Raw genomic sequence first — 23,120 nt, 5'->3', positions numbered from 1 at the left:
CAATTCAGGTTAATGGGAATATGTTATGCAGCGTATCCTGGGTTCAACTTCTTGAACTCAGCATACGGAAATGGACTTGGGTTCTTTTGTTTAGGACTGGGCAAGAGCATTCAATAGAGGAATAGGGCTCAAACACAAACTAACCAGTCTTACACGTATATTACAAAAATACAGTGGACTTGCACAATACAAAACTATAGAATACACAAGTAAAGCACAGAGTCTAGATAACAGATAGGTGCTGGTGGCGGCCAGATGTGGGAGGGGGGGCCATCAGGGCTGCGCTCTTGGGAGAGGCACTGGTCTCGGGCTGTGTAGTTGGGTATCCTGTGTAGGCTGAAGGGTGGCGTTGTGGGACGCCCTTTCCTGGTGGGGAGCATAGGGGTGTGGTGGCCCTCGGTCCAGTAGGCATGCCGCTCGGCACCTGCCCTTGACTGTGGTGGGAGTCCTGGTGGAGGGTCCAGGTTGGTTCGGGCCTGGGGTCGTTGGGGCACCCCTCGAGGGTCGGGGGCTGCAGTCTCATTGAGAGGGGGAGGACTCCCCTGCCACTGCTCGCTCCTGGGGAGTCCAACAGCTACTGGAGGCATCGAGGGCTCGGCTGCAGGGACAGGACGCCCAGGCTCACAACAGGTCCGCTCCAGACGTTGTCCAGCAGGAACTCTGTAGGGGAACAATCTCCACCCTTAGGGGTACAGGGGGAGCGTGAGGGGCGTCTTGCTCAGCCTCTGGAGGGGCAGACTGAGCCAGGGATGCTGCCCTCGGCAAGAGCCTCCGGAGTAGTGGAGGGAAGACCGGTTGTCTTTCCTTCAGGTTGGCAGGTCTGGAAGACTCTGCCAGAACTCTATTCCGGGGTACTGGAAGGAGATCCAGTGGATTCTCCCTCCACCTAGCAAGTCCGGTGGATGTTACCAAGGTTCTCCTGGGGTGTTGGAGGAAGGAAATCCAGTGGACTTTCCTCCCACCTGGCAAGTCTGATGGACGTTGCCGGGACACCACCCGTCCTGGGGACAGCAGGAGGAGGAAGTCCGATGGATGTTCCGACTCCTTCAGCAGGTCTGTTGGACTCTACCATGGTCCTGCAGCTGGGAGAAGGTTGCAGCCGAGGGGTATCTGGTGGATTCCCCCTCTATGGCAGGTCCAGTGAACTCTACCAAGGCTCTACTCCCTTCCATGGGACTGCAGTGGGGGAAGTCTGATGGACGTTCCTGTCCCCCTGCTCCCAAAGATGGGTGGCACAAGAAGGAGGTCCGATGGACGCTCACTCTACAGTAGATCCGGTGGACCCTACTGTGCCACTGCTCCCCCTAGGGTACGTAGGACTGGGAAGTTATTCCTTCTCTTCTAGTGGCAGGTCCAGTGGACTCTAGTGCTGAGGGCTTATGTGGGACTGTATCAAAACAAGTCCCATCCTGAGTCTGGTGAGCGCTGTCCTGGTCGAAGGGTAATGCACTTGGGCGATGCACTTCCCGCTGGTCTCACTGGGTGGAAGAGGGGCATATGGTAGTGGGGGAAGTGGGCCAGTGTGGCTCAGAGCCTCTGTGCACCTCCCTGTGGCTTCCTCTTGGGGTGGGTGTAGTGCCTTCCACGGGGTCACCTCGTTGGCTGGGTATTTTTGAAAATAAATGAATAAATAAAGCAATAAGTTAATGTCAGTTCACTGTTTCGTTTCGTTTTTGAAGACTCCAACATGCATGCATCAGCCTTGGTCACCTAATTGCAGCTCTCCGTGCTGCTCAATCTATGGCAGCCTCCCTATTAAGCACCTTAACCCTGGGGTCGCACTTAACGGCCTTGTCCCACGTCTTTTTCGGTCCACCATTTGCAACCCCACCCCCAATATTAATGCCTCACTTTCTGCATCCAATTATCATCCTATATCTTCTCCACATGCCCAAACCACCTTTATCTACCTGTCCTCATCACAACACCAATAAACCCCAGTCCCATCCTGCCTCTCATCTCGTCCATCGTAAACCCAGCCCCCCCAGGCCTTGCACGCAGGGACGCACTGCACATCCACCTAATGATTGTCATTTCTCTTTGTTTGAGCCTGCGAATATCCTCTTCCTTTGCTGCCCAGGTCTCACCATACAGTATTACACTCCTAACACATGCTTCATGCTAAGATGCCTTAGTACATATGGAGAGCCCTCTCAATGTCAGGAGAGTCAACAGCTCCCTGAACTTCTTCCAACCACTTCTTACCCTAGCCACAGAGCTAGTTCTAACCCCACCTCCAGCACACAACTTGTCTCCCAACTAACAAAACTTCCTTACACTCAAGAGACTCACCAGCAAGTTCAGTCCTTTCATACCTGACAATCTCCACCTGCTCTCCCCAGCAGGCAGCACACTGTGCACACATAAAATCAGTATTATCTCGCAGTCCACCTCTAATACCACTACATCACTCATGCACCCATTTATCATAAACACTGCACAAGATGGAATTACTTCCCACGCCCTTGTGGCAAACTGCACATGGCCACTCAGCCTTTTCATTGACAGAACTGCCACCAGCCCTAGATACCATCACTTATTTTATCTGCATTTACGCTCATGCCCTTGTGCCCCATACCATTTCTCCACTTCCTATATCATTCCTCTGCCTCCCTTTCATTCTCCGCAGCCAACATCAGATCATCAGCATACATCTCCCACGGGAGTCCATTTCTGAAATCACATGAGAGAGCTTCAAGTACCATGTTAAACAACAATGGACTCAAAGCTGACCCCTGATGCATGCCAGCATTCACAGAAAACTCATCACTCAAGTCTCCATTCACTCTTACCTTGGTGCAAGCACCCACATTTATGGCCATAACCACCCTAACCAGCCACTCCTCCATCCCAAGCTTTCTCATTGCCAACTTCACCACCTCTCTAGGGACTCTGTCAGAGGCCATCTCCAAATCAACAAAAGGTACAGTTCTCTTTTACATATATTTTTCCTGAATCTGTCGAACAGTGAATATGGCATCAATGGTGCCCCTGCCTGGCATAAACCCAAACTGCATCTCATCAATATTCACTCTCTAATCATACCTTGTAGAACCCTCTCCATTACCTTCATTATCTGATCTGAAAGCTTTAAACCCCTATAATTTCCTCTTTCCGGGTCATCACCCTTCCCCTTGTACGCATTTACAATTACACTCTTCAGCCAATAATCTGGGACTACACACTCATAGATAATCATATTTATCAGGTCAGTGACTAGCCTAACCCCTTATCTCCTGAGACTTTCAACATTTCTGCAGTCGACCCATACACACCTGATGCCTTCTCCACCTGCATCCTGCCCATTTCACTCACAGTAACAGCGTCAATCAAAGGCCAAAGGCCAAACACTGGATCTGCTGGATCCAAACCTTCCCTATCCCAGTCAAACTCCTCATTCAACAACCGGCTATAATGCTCTCTCAGTGCATCTTTGATATCCCCACTGTTCACCACTACCCTTCTATCATCATTCTTCACACACTGCCCACCTGTAATATCCCGATTATCCCTCTTCGCCTGATTTGCCACCTTAAGTATCATATTCTTCCTTTCCACACGATATAGTTATCAAGGAAAAGTCTCTGTGACTCAGACTTCGTCCAGTATACCTCTCTTCTTGCCCTACGCTTGGCAGCCAAGTATTCCTCTTTGTTACCACCCTTCTTCCATTCCCGGAGAAGCCTTCTTTTCTCCTTAACTGCAGCTTCTACATAATCATCCCACCACGAAGTTACTTTATGTCTTGGTGGGCCTCTTGTCCAACCACATACTGCATCAGCAACTCTCAAGAGCTTGTTTTTTAGGGCTCTGTACTGTTCAACCCTTAAACAGCGGGTTACTTTTCAATTTTACATTCGTGTGGGACGAATTATTATGGAAAAAAATAAAGTGTTATGAAATCATGCAAAACATGCATAAATCGATCAGAATAGCTGAAAAATGAAAGAATTTAATGTTACTGTCTTTAAATTGCGCACTGGCTGGGTGGTGGTGAGAGGTGAGAGGGGTGGTGGTGTGTCAAGGTCACTCTCAGTGTCGCTCGACTGAAAGCAGGCAGGCAGAGAGTCTTGTTTTCTGCTCTTATTTGTAACAGCAGCCTAAAATATATTTTTACATTATGTACACTGTTCTGTGTGTTCGTGGTGCACTTCGAACGCAACACACTATATTTTAATGTAAAATTTTTCTTATCAGATGTCTGTACAGTTATAATACAGGAGACGGCCGGTAGCCGCTCTGAAGGTGCTCCTAACAAGATGGCCTGTAGCCGCTCGACCCTCCTGCAGGAGACGGCCTGTAACCGCTCGACCCTCCCACAGGAGACAGCCTGCAGCTGCTCCAGAGGGAGCCAGGAGACAGCTGGTGGCCACTCCCGCCTTCGTCACGAGACGGCCTGTAGCCACTCTGAAGGTGCCCCTGAGTCGGCCTGTAGCCGCTCCCTTCCCCAGGCCACGGCCAGTAGTTGGGGCTTAGTGACGGCCTGCAGCCGCTCCCTTCCCCAGGCCACGGCCAGTAGTTGGGGCTTAGTGACGGCCTGCAGCCGCTCCCTTCCCCAGGCCACGGCCAGTAGTTGGGGCTTAGTGACGGCCTGCAGCCACGCCCCCACAAGGCCAGTAGCTGAGCCCTACAGTAGGAGACGGCCGGTAGCTGCTCCTCCGTTAGGTGCTGACTCCAGTTCACCGACCTACGACCCAGAGGGAGCCCCCACCCTGGAGGAGTACTGGAGAAGCCCCTTGACTGCCACCGGGCTCTTCTCCCTGCAGCCGGATCCTGAGAGGACTCACCTGACAGACCCTGACGTAGGCTGACGCCGCAGCCCCCTCCTGATGGTGTCTCCAAACACTGGGGACCGCAGCCCTCGGGACCTTCGGGCCGCCCCCAGGATCCCCGGGCGGGACCTCCCTACACCCAGACGCCAGAGATCTTCGTCCTCCGTCAGGCGCCTGAGCGAGAAGTTCAGGCAGCTATTCAGTCCCAGCCCCAAGGGCCAGACTCCCGCCCCAAGCCCCGAAAGCGCGAAACCCTTCGCCACCAGCAACCCTGGACAAGAGAGGACGCCCATACGCGTGATCCCATGGCCCCTGAACACAGAGGCCCCAAGCGGAACCCAGCCCCACCAATAGTGAGGCTGAGTCACCTCCGCCGCCCTTGTACCTGACCGCCACGACGCCCAGACCTGAATGGAGTGACAGTGAAAGTATAGTGTCCGTGAAATAGTGAAGTAAAGGCAGAACAGTGCATTAACAGTATAAAGGAAGTCGGTGAGAAAAGCATTAGTGACAATATTAAAGAGTGTTGGAATAAGTAAGGTGACAGTGAAACAGTGAACACGGCAAGACAGTGAAATACGGGTCTATCACAGTGAACACGCTACCAGATAATAACGCCCCACCACACTAAGATCATACGCAGGCCCTAGAAATTAAAGTAGTAATTACCCACAGTGAAATAGTACCATCAATTCCACCAATATATAAAACTTGGACTTCCTGCAATAATAGTGCATAACCCCTCTGCCCTAAGTGCTATTCACCTTACCCGACCTTGACCTGAGTAGTATCCTGCGCGATACTAGCAACCCATATCTAGGCCGAAGAATTATAATTGCCCAGTATCTCTGTATTCGTGACATCTACCCGTTCCACTGTAGAATTTAGTAATACACGGGTAATGTTGTTGCCTTGAGTTTTTGTGTCCTGCCTCTTTCCTATTTATCTAAGCTCCGGTCTAGAAAAAGAACCCAGCTACACACTAGGCGTTAGAGGGACGGGAAGCCGACCCTAAAACACCTAGCATTACAATATCTTATATGTTTCAAACTTACACATGATGGATTTCTCAACTAAAAAATAGATACAATGTTCCGGTAATAAAAATACTCTAATAATACTACTACATTCCCCACTTTAAAATTATTTGAAACACCTGAATGAATCATGAGTGAAATTCATATTCTGTTTTTCAGTGGGAAATAAGTTAGGATGAAGACGAATATAAAAATTTTAGACAGTGCTAATACTGTACACTATTAATTTGTTTATGCTTCTGCTGTTTCCACTGCAGGATAGCTAATTTCCTGACAAACGACATGTCAAGCAGGATGAACACTTCTGCTGGCGGATCTGGTGCAAATGAATATGTGAAGAGTTTATTTGATCCTACCCTCAACTGGGGAGATGTTGACTGGCTTAAGAGGTAAGAAGTTCTTACACCTTCCATCCCTCTGTGCAGTATAGTACTTCTCCACCAGGAGTGTAGGCCCCTGGTTAAGGTGCTCAGTCCATACATTTAAGGCAAAAGTGAGTAGCTGTCTCCATAGTGGCATTATGTGAGCAATAAATGCCAACTGCCTCTCAAAAGTAGAATCTTGTTTATGACATCTGGTTAAGAATGCCCAAATCACTAGACCACCAGGTATATATATATATATATATATATATATATATATATATATATATATATATATATATATATATATATATGAAAACAAAATCCATGATGGCAACCAGACTAATAAACTACATCAGTAAACAGCACGACGACCCACCCTTAGGCCCAATTCACACTATAGGGACGGTCGCGCTCCGCTCACGGTCCGGTCAAATATCATTACATGCATTTCAGTGCAAGCATTCACATTGGCAGTAACGGTCCAGGAACGCTCCGCTCACGATCCATGCAAAAGATATTTTGACCGGATTTCGTTCGTTCGTTCGTTCGGAGATTTCCTGCACAAATAGTGCAGGCCGGGCCATACGTTAGCCCGGTCAGTGGGGTATGGGCTGATTAAAAAGTAGTAAGTGGGGAGGACAGGACCTGGGGAATGCCCAGCACACACGTCCTGCCTCCTGACTGGCTTTGTGGTGTGTGATTTTATTTTATTTTGACCGGAGCGAGAGTGGACCGTGAACGGAGCGAACCGAAGCTGTGAACACCCGCCACGGTCTCACTCCGCTCCGGTCTTGATTCACCCCTCTGAATGATGTGTTTTCCTTTTTCAGGTCATCTTCAGTTTTTGATAGTATTTTTCAAATGTTCCAGTGTTCATCCTAAAATAACTGTGAAATTTACTTTCATCATCAATCAAATGAGGAAACAGTGTATGGAATTCCCCTTCACTTTTCCTATCTCGCAAGATTGGATGAACCCTTTTTTCGACTTTATTTTCAAAGTTGTTTTATTGTTTTATTTTTTTTTTGTGGTAGGTGGGGACGCTTACCATCCGCTCACTCGATGTAGTGCTGCTCTCGGGTGTCTGCCCTTTCCTCTCCTCCATCTTTCTTTCCTTGTCCTTCTGCCTACAGGTGACTTAACATTCCCTCTTCTGTCTTCCTTTATTCTTTTCTCCTCCTCCTGCCTGTGAGTGACTCTACACTGAGTAACAAGCCAAATGGTTTCCTGTACACCAGGAAGCCATTTACTATGCTGGGTGGTAACCATATAACCAAATTTTGGCGCCTGGTGGTTTAGTGGGTAATTATTGCGCTCTAATCGGATTGAGCTGGTGGAGGTTTATATCCAAGGGATGGTTGGGGTTGACTGCTCATGTAATGCCACTCAGGGATGAGTGGGGCTTGTCACTCATCTTAAATGTCGGGACCAACTGCCTAGCCCGGTGCTCCTACGCTCCTCATGGGGCAATGTAGGATTGAATGATGTATGGATGGTTTTCTTCTTTCTTCTTCCTCATCCAGTGCAGTGGCGATCATTGCCAACTCGGCTCGTGAAAAGTCACACATCCTCCGTCAGTTGGTGGTGGCACTTCTACTGTTGAGGGAGAGGGGATGACGGGACCGTGAGCGACGCGAGAGCGGACCGGCCGTGTGAATGCACCAGGACCGTGAGCGGAGCGAGAGTGGAGCGTGACTGGAGCATGGCCGTCCCCATAGTGTGAATAGGGCCTTAATGTCCCTGTGTGCACTAGACACTGTCCCAGAAAGGGGAGAGCACTGATTTGTGACATGGGATGTTCTTACACAAGTCCTCAATACAGGCAACCTACATCAATGCCACAACACCATCTACTGTTGAAAATTAGAGATTTTACTGTACATTTTGCACTGGATGAGTTTATGGAAAAGAAAGACTGTTCAAATGTAAGGAAAGCTTCATTGAGATTTGATGGTGTATTGAAGGCTAAGTATTCAGGGTGGTGCAAAAGTACGTTGACATGTTTTATCATATTTGCAAAAGTGTTTTGTTATGTAAAACTTTTATGTAAAAGTCTTATGTTATATATTAACCATTTATTCCAACACAGCCATTTACCATTTATTCCAATACAAAAGACACACTAAAAGTGTGTATTTTGTGTTGGAATAAATGGTAAATGTCAACCTACTTTTGCACCACCCTGTACAAACATGTTTAGATTCAGATGAGCAGGTAGTTCATATTGTAAGAAACAGTAAATAACAGAAAAATTGTATCAGCTAATAAGCTTAAATTTCTCATCACAAAGCTGGTTTGCCAGTTTTCTACAATTTACAGTGCTAGGTGTATGATAAACTGTGACATTTTGGAACACATCCTTCATTTATATTGTACTGAATGTTGCCTGTGCTGTATTCTTATATAGTATTAAGTGCTCTGTACTCAATAAACCTCACTAGCTAACATTATTTTCCAGGCTAACCAAACTACCCATTGTGTTGAAGGGCATACTAACAGCAGAGGATGCCCTGCTGGGTCTGGAGGCTGGTGCGGCGGCCATATGGGTATCAAACCACGGTGCTCGCCAGGTGGATGGTGTGCCACCAACAGTAAGTATCTTGTTACAGAAAACTTCACTATACAATACAGAAGTTTTTTGTTTTTGTAGCATTAAACTTTTATTAGCACATCAGAGCCATGGACGTCTTGGGCTTGGCTCCTCAATCAAGACATATCAGGCAGGAGTAACCAGTCACTTACACAAATGGTACAGTATTATGGGTAAGTAATTTGTACAGTAACACCTCGTTATAATGCACTCCAGTTAATACATAAAGCCCCACTATGTTTAGTTCTGCCTGTTACTGGAAACTTAATAATAACGTACTTTATTAGACTTTCTTCAGTATAACTAATAAAAAAAATAATGTTCGGGCTAACTTCCGTTTTACACATATTATGCTTCATTAATTTTAACATGTACTGTATTTCTTTCTGCATTATTTACTTTGTTGTTCTCAACTGAAATACTAGCTAGTATGGTAAAACTAACATTAAAAATTTATATTTACTCACAATTCACCAGGAAAGAATTGCAAAACATGAAGTAGCTGCATTGTGAGGATATTTACCCCTTGAATCTGAATGACATCCTTTGTATTTAAGTCTAGTTACTATCAGATGATTTTATTCAATCTTGGAAAGACCTCATATTGAATAGGTTTATTAAGGCTATTTCTAACTTGTCTAGTTTTATAATCTATGAAAAGCCAAATAAAACTATCGGAAGGTAAGAATATGATGAAAAAGACATCTGAAATCATTAAATATCTTCCCAAATCAGATAGAAGCCCTGCCTGAAATAGTCAAGGCTGTGGATGGTCGGTGTGAGGTGTATGTTGACGGGGGATTTTCTTCAGGCACACACATCTTTACAGCTCTTGCCCTTGGTGCTCAAATGGTACGTACTGCACTATTCCCTCTTTCTCTCTCTCACTTTCTTGAAATGAGTAAATCTTCTTCATCATCATCCTAACTCTTACTCCCAACTAAAAAGATGAGGTGATGTGCAAACCAAACACATACTAGAGGGGCAGTCAGAGAGCGCATACCTCCGCCAATATTGGATCCGGATCCGCCCGAAAATATAAAGAATTCTTTCTTGGCCCATGGCTCACTTTTCCACAAAATTTCATTGAAAGTAATTGAGAAATTCTGATGATACTGTGCGATAGAATCCGGATCCTGATCCATCCCAAAATTTAATCAATTACAAACAAAAAATTCTGGATCACAACCAAAATATAATCGATTGTTCACTGGGCCATACCCTATCCCTCAAAAAAAAAAAAAAAAAAAAAATCAACAATATCCATTCATAACTTTTTGAGTAATTCTGCTAACAGAAAGACAGGCAGACAAACAAACAAACGCGGGGTAAAATACATATTGTACCTCCTGGCGGAGGTAAATACTGTAAAGCATAAATGTGTGAGAACTATAACAGAATGCCCTGACACCAAGCCTCTACTCCAACATCACTTAATGATTGCTAAAGAGCCCCAAGATAGATAGATGGATAGATAGACAGATAGCCAGATATCACTTTGCATATTTTCTTCACAGATGCAAGTTACATACAAGTAAATCATACAATACAAAGAACCAATACTCTCAGGAATTCCTAAATTACAGCAGTAAGAGCTAATGTGTATGTGTGCAGGTGTTCCTCGGGCGTCCGCTGTTGTGGGGGCTGACATGTGAGGGTGAGGAAGGGGCTTATAACATCCTGAATATCCTACAACAGGAGCTGGGCTCGACCATGGCACTCTCAGGTAAGCATATGTCATCATGATACAGTTGCAGACTATATCATCCCGCTTTATGATCAAACAAATCTGACACTCACATAACATCCTTTAATAACTGGTTGGCTTCCGAAGATTATAATTATCACTGTTCTTGGTTTCAATAATCTCTGCCCAATCTCTGTCATTTATCATACAGTACAACTGATACCATTTAAAACTCTGGCCTACACTACCACTGAAGGCTAATTTAAATATTTATAAACCATCTGTACCGCTATGGATATAACATAACCTCAGCACCCAGCATATACTGCATGCAGCTTCATACCTCCTACAGCACAGCAGGAAGAGTATGTGCTGTTTTGTCTTTCCTGATTCATAGCCCGAAAGAAACGGAGTATTACTCTGTATACCACTGACTCAGGTACACCTAATAAGTAGTAGCTAGTCGCACTCATTAGGTACTGGCAAGCAGTTCTACTGTACATAATTAAGAAATAGTACCTGGACGCATTCAGTAGTACATTACTGATGACTGCTCATAAATTGCCTATGCTCCTGACAAGACCCATAACATTTTTGCAACACACAGTACAATAAGCTTACTGTATATCACTAACAAAACAGTGCAGTAATTTAACAAATTATATCCACAGGTTGTGCTACAGTGAAGGACATCACAAGGGACATGGTTATTCGTAAAGAGTTTTACTCACGTCTCTGAAACAGCACACAGTTTTAAGCAAGTACAGTACCTATGCTAAAGACAGGCAGCTTTTATCACAACTAAATCCAAATACAGCACCAAAGTCTGTATATTATCACTCATCTGTGGGTGATAAATACACCTTTGTTCACTACATCTTATTCAAGCATCCTGCAATAAGAAAGAGGAAGGAGAGGGAAAGAAACTTTAGTATATGACTGTACAATGAACTCGTGGGATCTATTTTTGTCCGCTATGAAGCCTCACTATCACCTCTTCCTTGGGCATTAACTTTGCATGTTGCATCTAGATATTTTCTTGCATCAATGTTATTCGTACAAGTACCTTTATAAAATTAGCAGTTTGTATCAAAACATTTTGTATGCCACACCTGAATATTCTTTCACATCCATATTAGTCATACGTTAATGAGATCAACAAAGTTTGCATAAATATTACTGACAAGAATATTAAAATGGTGTATGACAACAAACTGTTAATAATGAGGTACAGTAAGCCTCTTAACTAATAACACCATGGGCAAATGTGTATAAATGACAATCAATACATTTCCAATGTTGGTGTTTCTTTTGCAGTATATATATACTTTAGGGCTAATACAGGTATAAGAATATTCCATAGTGCTTTACAATATTGTATTACAATTCAGTAGCCAAATACATGGCATTATACTAGATAGTTCTGCACCACAGTCTTCATTTAGAGGGTTTCTATTATCGAATGCAATAATATTGTGTATATAAAAAAAGACAATTTAGAGAAATTGTTCTGCAGGTGTCTCTTCAATGTATTTACCGGAAACAGTCTCTAAACTTCATCATCATCATAAAGCATTTTCCCCCAAGTAAGGGTGTCATAAGGTAGGATCCAGAAACTGGGAAAAAGAAAGCATGAAATAAAACACAAGAATTCAGTGTCTAGCTCATAGGTTCTCAAACTGGGAGCCATGGCCTAAGGGAGCCACAGCGGGATTTTAGGGGAGCCAAAGTGGCCTAGTGTAAGTAGTAAATCAGAGTGAGTCTGTGTAATCACACTTAGAGTCCACTTGCCATCTCTCACAATATGTTTATGTGAATCTGATTTCTCCGCCCTTCTCCACATGAAAAGTAAAAACCGAAACTGGTTGGATATGGACCCAGATATATGAGATGTGCGTTATCAGTGACTCAGCCTCGACTCAGCTGAATGACTGAAAGCAGTGTCATCCATCCCACTGATATGGAACAGAATATGCATTCTGATTGATAGTTGTAAGGATTAAAATAAATGGAGGGCACCAAAACAGTCTTTTTTTTTTCATAATTTGTGATGGGCTTGAGAGAAAACTGAAGGGGGGGCTACGAGGATGTTAAGATCCTCACAAGTGGGCAATGAAGTGAAAAAGCTTGAGAAACACTGGTCTAGATATATATATCCCAACATGTCCCAGCCTTAGCATGAACTATATGAAGTGGCCAAAAGAAAGAAAAAAACTGTTGTTATATTCGAGGGGTTAAGAAGACTTTTATGAGATTCTTAATTAACCTCCCAAATAAGTAAATATTTAAATAAACAAAATACATAACAAAAATAACTCAAATGTTATCATGGTGAAAGAGTTCAAGGATATTTTGATCACTTCACTACAAGAGATTAATCCTCAACAAAGAAGAAATATAGATATCTTTGCAGGAAAAGAATGAAACAAATATTGAAGTAAAAGGCAGATATTCTGATTCTTTCACTACAGGAGTTGCAACCTTATCAGAAAATCAAAAATGCAGTGAAAAAACTGAAACAAAATTAATCACATCAGTAAAACGATACGATTGTTTTGAAAGGGTCAAAAAAAAAAAAAAAAAAAAATACATGCCACTTCGTTTTTACACCATCCTCTACATAAAACTGAAAATTTTGCACTTAATGGTTTAGGGGTGTCTCTGCAGCGGGTGTATGTGGGGTGTATGGAGTGCATGGCTCCTTCAACTCTGGCGCTGGGGTCATGAGTGTCATGGGAGGAGCATCATATTCAGGAGGAGGTTCATACATACGGATGTGCTTCCCTCCTCGACGCAACATCTTGTCTGGAAAACGAAAAAAAAAAAAAGGGTCAGTACTGGTATCAATCTTTTACTACAGCCAAACACCTCAGACCCAGAGGGGGTGGCCACAAACAGACTCCAAGTCACCATGTTCTATGCAATCAAGCTGCCTTCCCTGCCTCACACCACTCTCATACCTTTCCACACGGTCCATTCACCTAACCCTCAGTCTCCACCCTCCGAGTAATCATATACAGGCAGTTCTCATTACCTGTATGTATAAGGAAAGAACCAGATTTGATAAACAAACATATTCATTTTGCAATTGAATAGTAAATAACTGGAATGTATTACCTCAATATGTAGTGGATTCGAAGTAAGTTTTGCAGTCTGAGAGATATTTAGATAAAATCTGAAGTACTCACTAGGTTTCGTCTCGTTTTTAAAGGCTCCAACATGCTTGCATGCGTTGGCCTTGGTCGCCTAATGGTGGCTCTCCAAGCTGCTCGATCTCAGGCAGCCTCCCTATTCAGTCCCTTATCCTTGAGGACACACTCAGTGATCTCGTGCCCGTTCTTCTTCGGTCTGCTTCTGGGAACCTATCACTAACGTTAACACTTCTCACATTCTGCACCCACTTGTCATCCCCCATCCTCTCCACATGCCCAAACCATCTCAATCTACCTCTGCTCATGACAACACCAATACTGTGCTCTCCAGTCCCATCCTACCTCTTAACTCTTGCATCGTAAACCTTAGTCCTACTCCCCTCAGGCTTCGCATTCAAGGACACACTGCACATCCAACTAATCATTGTCATTTCACCACGTTTCAGCCTGCAAAAATCCTCTTCCTTTACTGTCTGGGTCTCACTACCATACAGCACTGAATATTAAACTCCCAACACATGCCGCATACAATGATCCCTTAGCACAAAGGGAGAAGTCTCTGAATGTCAAGAGAGGCAATAGCTCCCTGAACTTCTTCCAACCACTCCTCATTCTAGCCACTGAGCTAGCTCCATCCCCACCTCCTGCACATAACATGTCTCCCAAACAACAAAACTCTTCCAGACTTGAGAAACTCACCAGGAAGATCAAGCCTTTCAAGCCAGTCTCCACATGCTCTTCCCGACACACCTCACAAATGAAATCATCATTATCTCGCATCTACCTCTAATACCACTACATCACTGATGCACCCACTCATCACAAACAATGCACAAGATGGAATTATATCCCACGCCCTCGTGGCAAACCACACGTGGTCACTCTCCCTCATTTTTGACAGTACTGCCACCAGCCTTGGATACCATCACCTTTGTTTTATCTGCATTTACTCTCAACCCCTTGTGCCCCATACCATCTCTCCATTTCCTAAATCTTCCTATGTCTCCCTTTCATTCTCTGCAAATCAACACCAAATCATCAGCATACAACATCTCCCACGCGAGTCCATTTCTGAAGTCACGTGAGAGGGCTTCAAGCACCACAGTAAACAACAAGGGGCTCAAGACTGACCCCTGATGCACACCAACATTCACAGAAACTCATCACTCAAATCTCCATTCACTCTCACCCTGGGTTCAAGCATCCACATACATTCCCATAACTATTCTAACCAGTCACTCCTTGATCCCAAGTTTTCTCACTGACCACCTCACTACCTCCCTAGGGACTCTGTTAAAAGCCCTCTCCAAATCAACACAAACAAAGTACAGACCCCTTTTCTTTTCTCTATATTTTTCCTGAAGCTGTCAAACAATGGATATGGCATCAATGGTCCCTTTGCCTGGCATAAACGCAAACTGAATCTCACCAATATTCACTCTCTTGAATCATATCTTCTAAAACTCTCTCCATTACCTTCATTATTTGGTCCGAAAGGTTTATGCCTCCATAATTTCCTCTTTCCAGGGCATCATCCTTCCCCTTGTACACATATACAGTCACACTCTTCAGCCATTCATCTGGGACAACACAGACAAATTTAATCATACTAATCAAGTCAGTAACTAACCCCACTCATGTATTTCCTGAGGCCTACTGCATTCAGTAGTCAACCCAAACACACCTACCGCCTTCCCCACCTGCATCCTGCCTATAGCCCTGTTCGCGGTAACCATAGATATATATACATGGATGCCGAACGAGGAGGCAAAACATGCGTCAGCTTGGCCGCCATGTCGGAAAGGTCGAGTGCACGTCGTCTGTTATGATCTGCTGTAAAATTGTACCGCCTTTAACTTCTCTGTAGTGCCACAGTGTTACACTAACAAGCGAACAATTGGCACCAGACAACAGGGAATAACTTTGCATGGGTAAGTATAAACAATTTGTTGTACTATAAAACCAATACAAACGTCATATAGCCCTGCACTGCTCAGACTGATGCATCCAGACGTGCAGTACTTCCACACTGAGTTTAGTTGTAATATAAACAAACTAGTCAATCTGAATGTTAGGTGACCTTATAATATGACGTTTCACAGTACCACAATGCATTGAATTCTTCTTCAGTATGGTAATCAGCGTACAGTACTCAGATTCTTATGTACTATTTGTCTCTATCAATTGCCAGACGTCTTAATCCCGTAAGAGGTGGCCACAAACAAATCATCTCCATGTCGCCCTGTCCCCCGCCATTTCACTGCCAGCTCCCAGCTCAGGTACTAGGGCACGTACTATTGCGGACAGGAGTTCTCAACCACCCTCGTCCAGCCAACCTGTGTATGTGGCAGTTCCGTGTCAGTACACAAATGTGTATGTGTGTGTGTGTGTGTGTGTGTGTGTCTCTCTCTCTCTCTCTCTCTCTCTCTCTCTCTCACACACACACACACGATTATATATATATATATATATATATATATATATATATATATATATATATATATATATATATATATATATATATACCTCAGACTAGTTCCAGTTTGGGTTCACATCGTCAGCAACAGTAGAGGAAGAACCTGGACTTCAGGCCATGGCTACGTGGGCCTGTAGTAGTAGCAGTTAAAATATACGATAATTTTCACATGCATCAGATATATTTTTACGATAATTTGGGTGGGAAAACGATCATTTTGAAACATCAGTACGATAACTCGATCAAAAAAGTCTGGCAACCCAGCTGCGGCGGGACCGATGGGGCGCCGAAACCCTTTAAGTGCCGTCCACATCTCTGCATGCAGTACTCCCCTACGGGGTTCATCTTATTATAAATGCACTGCATTAGAAATTCAGAAATATAGTCGATAATTAGTAACATTTATATATTGAGACGGTTACCTTAAAATTCTTCCCAGCAGCGCCACTCAATTACTTTCACGTCCATGAGGTGCACACAATTTGTAACACCAAAGACTAGGTAACCAAATATCCAGAGTTAAGTTGCAACACCTAACCAACACCGATTCCTCCACAATGTTTGGAGGAGAGGGTGGGAAAGAGACAGCGATGAAGACAGTGAAATGACGAGGTTACCAAATGGGTAACTAGTGTCAGTTAACACTTGCAGCCGTAGGGTTCTTCTCTCATTTAAATATGTAATTATATAGCTTGACGCTAGTCAGTCCCCGGATTGAAGTTGTTAAGCCCCGTCCACACTATCTATCTATCCATCCACCCATCATCCAATCCTAATTGCCCCACGAGGAGCGTAGGAGCCCGGGGTTAGGCAAATTGGTCCTGACATTTAAGATGTGAGTGACCAGCCTCGCTCATCCCTGAGTGACATTACGTGAGCAATAAACCTCAACCATCCCATTGATATAAACCTTCACCGGCTCAATCCGATTGGAGTGCCGTATTTACCCACTAAACTACCAGGCGCCATAATTTGGTTATATGGTTACCACCCAGCGTTATAAATGGCTTCTGGTGTAAAGGAAACCATTTGGCTTGTCACTCAGTGAAGAGTCACTCATAAGCAGAAGGAAGAGGAAAGAATGAAGGAAAGAAAGGCAGAAGAGGGAGTGTAAAGTCACCAGTTGGCAGAAGGACGAGGAAAGAATGAAATAAAGACAGAAGAAGAAGGAAGGAGAAGAGGAAAGGGCAAACACCCGAGAACAGCACTACATCGAGTGAGTGGTTGGTAAAAGCCCTCACCTACCACCATATATCTGTATCTACATCATTCTATCTATTTATTTATCTATCTGTCTATATCTATCTATCTATCCATCTATCTGACTGTCTGTCTGTTTGTCTATCTGTCTATCTATCTATCTATCTATCTATATACTCGTGTGTGAGTGTACAGTATATATATATATATATATATATATATATATATATATATATATATATATATTGTGTGTGTGTGTGTGTGTGTGTGTGTGTGTGTGTGTGTGTGTGTGTGTGTGTGTGTGTAAGACGTTTGGGCCAATAATGTTAATGTTTTTTACCCTGCGAGGAAAAATCACCACAGCAACTGTTGCGTTCCACGATAAGGGAGTGGGAGGTCCTCAGGTGGAAGTCTCTCATCATTCAGAATCACGTAGCGTCACTACCCGACCGCCTTCAAGATGTGATTGCCTGCAGTGGTCTCTGGACAAGATATTGGGTTGAATTAAACTGGCAGACTTATTTTGTTTCAATTTCATCCAATGATGTGTTGTTTTCATGCAATAATATTCGTTTATACAATTATCCGAATAAAACAGGAATATTATTTATTTGTCGTATATAGATCACATGTTATTCTGAAGAGAACATTATTTAATATTGTTATGAGGAGTGACTATTCTGTCAGAGGAAAACTCAATGCAAATTATTTTGATTTTATTCTATACCTACCGATGATGAGATATATTAAAGCTGAAACATTATCAGCATTAGAGACAAATGTTAAGCAGAAACAAACTCTCACAACTGATTACCTTGCCGTCCCTGTATTCATTTTCACCACATCAGAAAACATTTCCTATGGAATGATTGCTATGAATTTTATTGCACAGGATAAAAGGAGATAAAACCCCAGTGAGATACGTGTTCGGGGAGGCGATGGTTCAATCGGTAGAGAGATGGCCTGCAGTCCTAGCGGACTCGGTTCGAATACCGGCTGAGGCAGGGAACAGTTTAAGGATTTGAATTTCATTAAATCAGGCTTTACTGATCTACCAGAAGACTCGCCGACATGTCGTCAAAATACCCCCGCTAATACCAATACACAAGTCCTATATGAGACAGCCCTAGCATGTATTCAGTATGGACGGTGGGTGTTAACGCCGAAGTGGTGACATGTAGAGGTGTATGGTATGTAGGAGGATTGCTGGGCCTTGATAGCAGGCTGTGAAGCCTATGCCCAGAGTCGAACACATTAAAAAAAAAAATCAGCGCCGTGCTCATCTCGCAGCTATGTTGCACTCGTTAATATCCAGGCAATCGATAGCGAATGCCTGTAAGTGGTACAAAAGTAAACTGTGCAACATATCAAGGCAAGCATATGCTCTTAAACCCGTCCACACAAGAGGGCAGTGCCCGGCGGGCACGAGTGATAAGCCTTTCATCGAATACTTTGTGGCATGCTTTGACGGGCAAATCACCGGACAGCCAGTGCCAGTACTTCAACGATATCACCAGACTCTTCCCAGTGGTTTAGCGCTGGACATGGGCCGACGACCCTGCCATCCTCAAAAAGTTACATCTGGCTCTTTAACCAGATTGTTTTTCTGCACTCTTTTCTATATTACAATTGCAACAATTAAGATGCTATACTGAGCTTTTTATTTTTCAACTGTGTTGTTCATGGTGATACCGCAATCAAGCGCTGCCGACCACCTACAGACTATTGGCCGACTTTACTGCCTGAGCAGCTACTCAGCAGTGTGGACATCACAGTCATGCCCGACAGACTGTGCCCGATTAGGGCCCAGTCCTCCAGTCACTGCCCAGTAGTGTGGACCGGGCTTAACTTCAATCCGGGGACTGACTAGCGTCAAGCAATATAATTACATATTTAAATGAGAGAACAACCCTACGGCTGCAAGTGTTAATTGACACTAGTTACCCATTTGGTAACCTCTTCATTTCACTGTCTTCATCGCTGTCTCTTTCCCACCCTCTCCTCCAAACATTGTGGAGGAATCGGTGTTGGTTAGGTGTTGCAACTTAAAACTGGATATTTGGTTACCTATACCCAGTTTTTTTTTTTTTTTTTTTTTTTTTGTATCGAAGCGAAGATGCACTTGACAGGTTGATGATGCTTGGCTGAATGCAACATGTCCGAGTAACGTCGCTGTATTTCTTATATTTACTGGTAATGTGAATCGAAACCTAGTAATTACCTAAAGTACAATGATGTTATTTGGACATGAAGCATTCAGCCAATCATCACCAGTCAGTTAAGTGCATCTTCGCCTCGATTAAAAAAAAAAAAAAAAATGAGTTGTCCCTGTTTGGTGTTACAAATTGTGTGCACCTCATGGACGTGAAAGTAATTGAGTGGCGCAGCTGGGAAGAATTTTAAGGTGACCGTCTCATAATATATGAATGTTACTGATTATCCGACAATATTTCTGCGTTTCTAATGCAGTGCATTGATAATAAGATGAACCCCGTAGGGGTGTACTGCATGCAGAGATGTGGGCGGCACTTGGAGGGTTTTGGCCCCCCGTCGGTCCCAAGTCAATCCCTTTCCGCTCGTCAGCTGTCCCTCCTTTCCTTAATTCTTCTTTCCCTCGTGCTTGCTGTCCCTCCTCTCTTGTCTCTTCTCGCTTGCGCTACAAGGTATTTCTGGCCTAGCGCAGTCTTCTCTCTTCCTATTTCAATATATCATACTGAGATAAAAGGTGATAGGGCAACAAGTTCAGTATTAATTTCATGCCGATGCATTTAAATAGATGTCTTGTGTCACAGAGGATAATAACCCTAGAAACTGATGAAATAGAATATCAATATTAGATTCCTTAAAGAAAGAATTGCCGGTTCTCTTCGTTAGAGGTCAACATCTATTAGTCTGATTCACTGGACTTCTTTTCAGCAGGTCCGAAGTTCATGAATAACTGAAATTACCAACTAACATGCTGCTCTTCTGTGCCCATGTTGCCAGCTACGTTTTACAGATTGCTAGCGCTTATTACTCTTTTATATTCCATGTTCGTTCATTAAATACTACAGTATTCTCTAAAAATTGTTTCCTACCACTAATTAGTTATTAACTTTCATTTCCACATAACAGTGCGAGATATTTGCTTCACCACCATTGAAAAGCTCAGCCAATCATGTTCCACCTGACACAGTGACTAGGTTCTGCGTGATTCAGTCATAAAGATACGTGGGCATACTACAGGGGACTGCCAAATGTCTCCATATACTCCCTTTCGCACTTTCTACTTGTCAAATTGGACGTGTGTATGTACTAAACGTGTATATGAAGGTGTGTGTGTGTGTGTGTGTATATATATATATATATATATATATATATATATATATTGAAAAGAAGGAAGGCTCCTAGAGATGAAACAGCAGCAGATTTACTGTCGGATGCAGGAGTGGCAGTACAAAACGGGCTCACCCACATTTGTTACCCAGTGTATAAAAAGGAAGAATATTAGCAAAACATGGTATAATGCCATAGTTAATTTTTAAAAAAGGCGACTCAAAAGATCTTAGTAACTATCGACCCATTAGCTTTTTATCAGTCATTTACACATTCTTCACTAAAGTCCTTACGAACAGAATAACAACAAATTTGGAAGAAAACCGACTTCGTGAACAGGCAGGATTCCGAAGCGGGTATTCGACTACTGATCATCTACACAATGAATCAGTTAATTGAGAAAACCATAGAATAAACCACTGTGCTTAAGTTTTGTTGATTACGAAAAGGCTTTTAACTCAGTGTAGCACATACTTATTATAAATCCATTGCGTGAACAAGGAGTAAATGAGAACATTGTAAAACTGCTCGAAAACATATGAAGAGGGAACTGCTAGAATTAAATTACATAAAGACTGAAAAAATTTAGACTGAGAAGGGCGTGCGTCAGGGAGATAAAATTTCACCAAAATTATTTAAGGCATTAGATGGAGAAAGCCTAAACCATTTAAGATTTGAAGATGACATTGTCCTAATCTCAGAAACAGCAGAGACATTGCAAGAAATGTTAAATGACCTGAACAGAGAAAGTCTCAATGTAGGGCTAAAAATGAACTGGAGTAAAAGTAATGTTTAATCCTCATACACCAAAGAGCATCACCAGAATAAACGAAGAAATTCTTGAAGAAGTCAAGGAGTACAATTAGTTGGGGCAAATATTGAAATTAACGAAATACCATGATAGTGAAATAAAATGTCACATAAAAATTGGATGGAAAGCTTTTGATAAACAGAGACATTATGTAGAGTATGAAACAAAAAAGTATATAACAAATGTATAATTCCAGCCATGACGTATGATTGTGAGACCTGGAAATTAACGAAATCGATGGAAAATAAACTAATCCGTTCTCAGAGAGCAATGGAAAAGTCAGTGTTGGGAATATCCTTAAGAGACAGGAAAAGATCAACTTGGGTGAGAGAGCAAACTAAAGTCAAAGACATTATAGAAGTTATAAAAGAACAGAAATGGGTGTGGGAAGGCCATGTAGCAAGAATAAGGGATAACCGATGGAGCAAGAGGCTGACTGGCTGGACACCAAGATACTGTAAGCGTAAGAGAAAAAGGTCAGACAGGAGGTGGGGAGATGAGATAGAGAAATTTGCAGGGAAAAAGTGACGGAGATTGGCTCATTCGAGTAATTCGTGGAGAAGGTTGGGGGAGGCTTTTGTTCAGCAGTGGACTTATAATGGCTACTGATGATGATGATGATGATATGTATACATATGTATATGTACATACATGTCTATATATTTGCCCTAATGACCAGGGGCTTCGGCCCCAATGCTCGATAGGGAAATGCTAAAAAAAAAAAAAAAAAAAAGTGGCAGAACGGGTCGTAGGCTTCAGTCACTACCTTAGCTGTGAGGAACACAGTGTTCAGTGTGAAACTCGTCTATAAGGTGAATAATTCAAAATGCTTGATAGTTGTTCTTGTGACAGTGTAAGAATCTTAGAGTCCATGTATACTGCACTGCATAAACTCCAACTTAATAATACTATATCATTCTACCCCTTAAATATTGCTTAATTGTCTTATTTACCACTTGTATCTTTAGTGCGCTTTGATATTTACATGTAAATAATATTATTAATTTGATATTTTTAGGCCACTGAAGATGACATTAAGGAAATGTCGAAAAGTTTGATAATAAAATCCAGTATGTTTGTCACGACATTGTGTTTCCTTTTCCTATAAGCGATGCCATCACCCAGCTTCCTGGAGCGTGCGTTTTCTGTCAGCCAGGACGGCCTGAGCCGGTGATACTCGTATCAGCTGCCGGGCTAGTGGGCGTTGAGTTAACTATAGCATTCCCTGACCTTGTGGTTCGAGTTAGTTGGCGCACATCTCTCGTACTGTGTATTACCTACTCTGCTGTTGCGCACGTTTCTGCTGTATATTACAGTACCGGTGAGTGCTGACACTATTCAGTCTCTACCAGTGCACCATTGCGCTCTAGTGAATATCGTTTGTGAACTGCACGAGACCATGCGCAATATTGAGCTTTCGCACATGAAAAGGTAGGTGTGCAAGAGCAAATTTAGTTGCGCTTGCACAACTAAATTTGAGCTTGAGCACCTGTCCTGTGGACTGCGCACTGCGCAATCCAAGGGACACATTGTCTTGGGAGCTTCCCGTATGTCTGGACAAGGAGTGGGGGAGGCTCGGGGGGGTCACTAGGGTTCTGCTGGGGGCAGGCGGGAGGGACGGAGGGTAGTAGCATTTCTTAAAATGCTTCAACAGAGATAATGTATTTTAATATTTATTTTTTAATATTATTATTAGTAAATAATAATAAATTAAA

At 43.2% G+C, this 23,120-nt stretch overlaps 1 protein-coding gene across 1 annotated transcript in view; it reads left to right on the top strand.

The window, feature by feature from the left end:
• Positions 1-11,674, top strand: part of LOC145395755 (2-Hydroxyacid oxidase 1-like) — a 31,210-nt gene extending 19,536 nt beyond the window's left edge. Inside the window, exons 6-10 of the mRNA XM_080269297.1 lie at positions 6,067-6,198; positions 8,633-8,765; positions 9,500-9,616; positions 10,379-10,490; positions 11,123-11,674. Coding sequence (XP_080125423.1) covers positions 6,067-6,198; positions 8,633-8,765; positions 9,500-9,616; positions 10,379-10,490; positions 11,123-11,190 — 562 coding nt within the window. The 3' untranslated portion in view covers positions 11,191-11,674. The remainder of the gene's footprint in view (positions 1-6,066; positions 6,199-8,632; positions 8,766-9,499; positions 9,617-10,378; positions 10,491-11,122) is intronic.
• Positions 11,675-23,120: the final 11,446 nt, after the last annotated feature.

This window comes from Coenobita brevimanus, chromosome 4, assembly GCF_032717465.1.
Source record: "Coenobita brevimanus isolate Jiangsu-jjx chromosome 4, ASM3271746v2, whole genome shotgun sequence".
Classification (NCBI taxonomy): Eukaryota; Metazoa; Arthropoda; class Malacostraca; order Decapoda; family Coenobitidae; genus Coenobita; species Coenobita brevimanus.
This window is presented reverse-complemented; position numbering and strand designations above follow the sequence as displayed.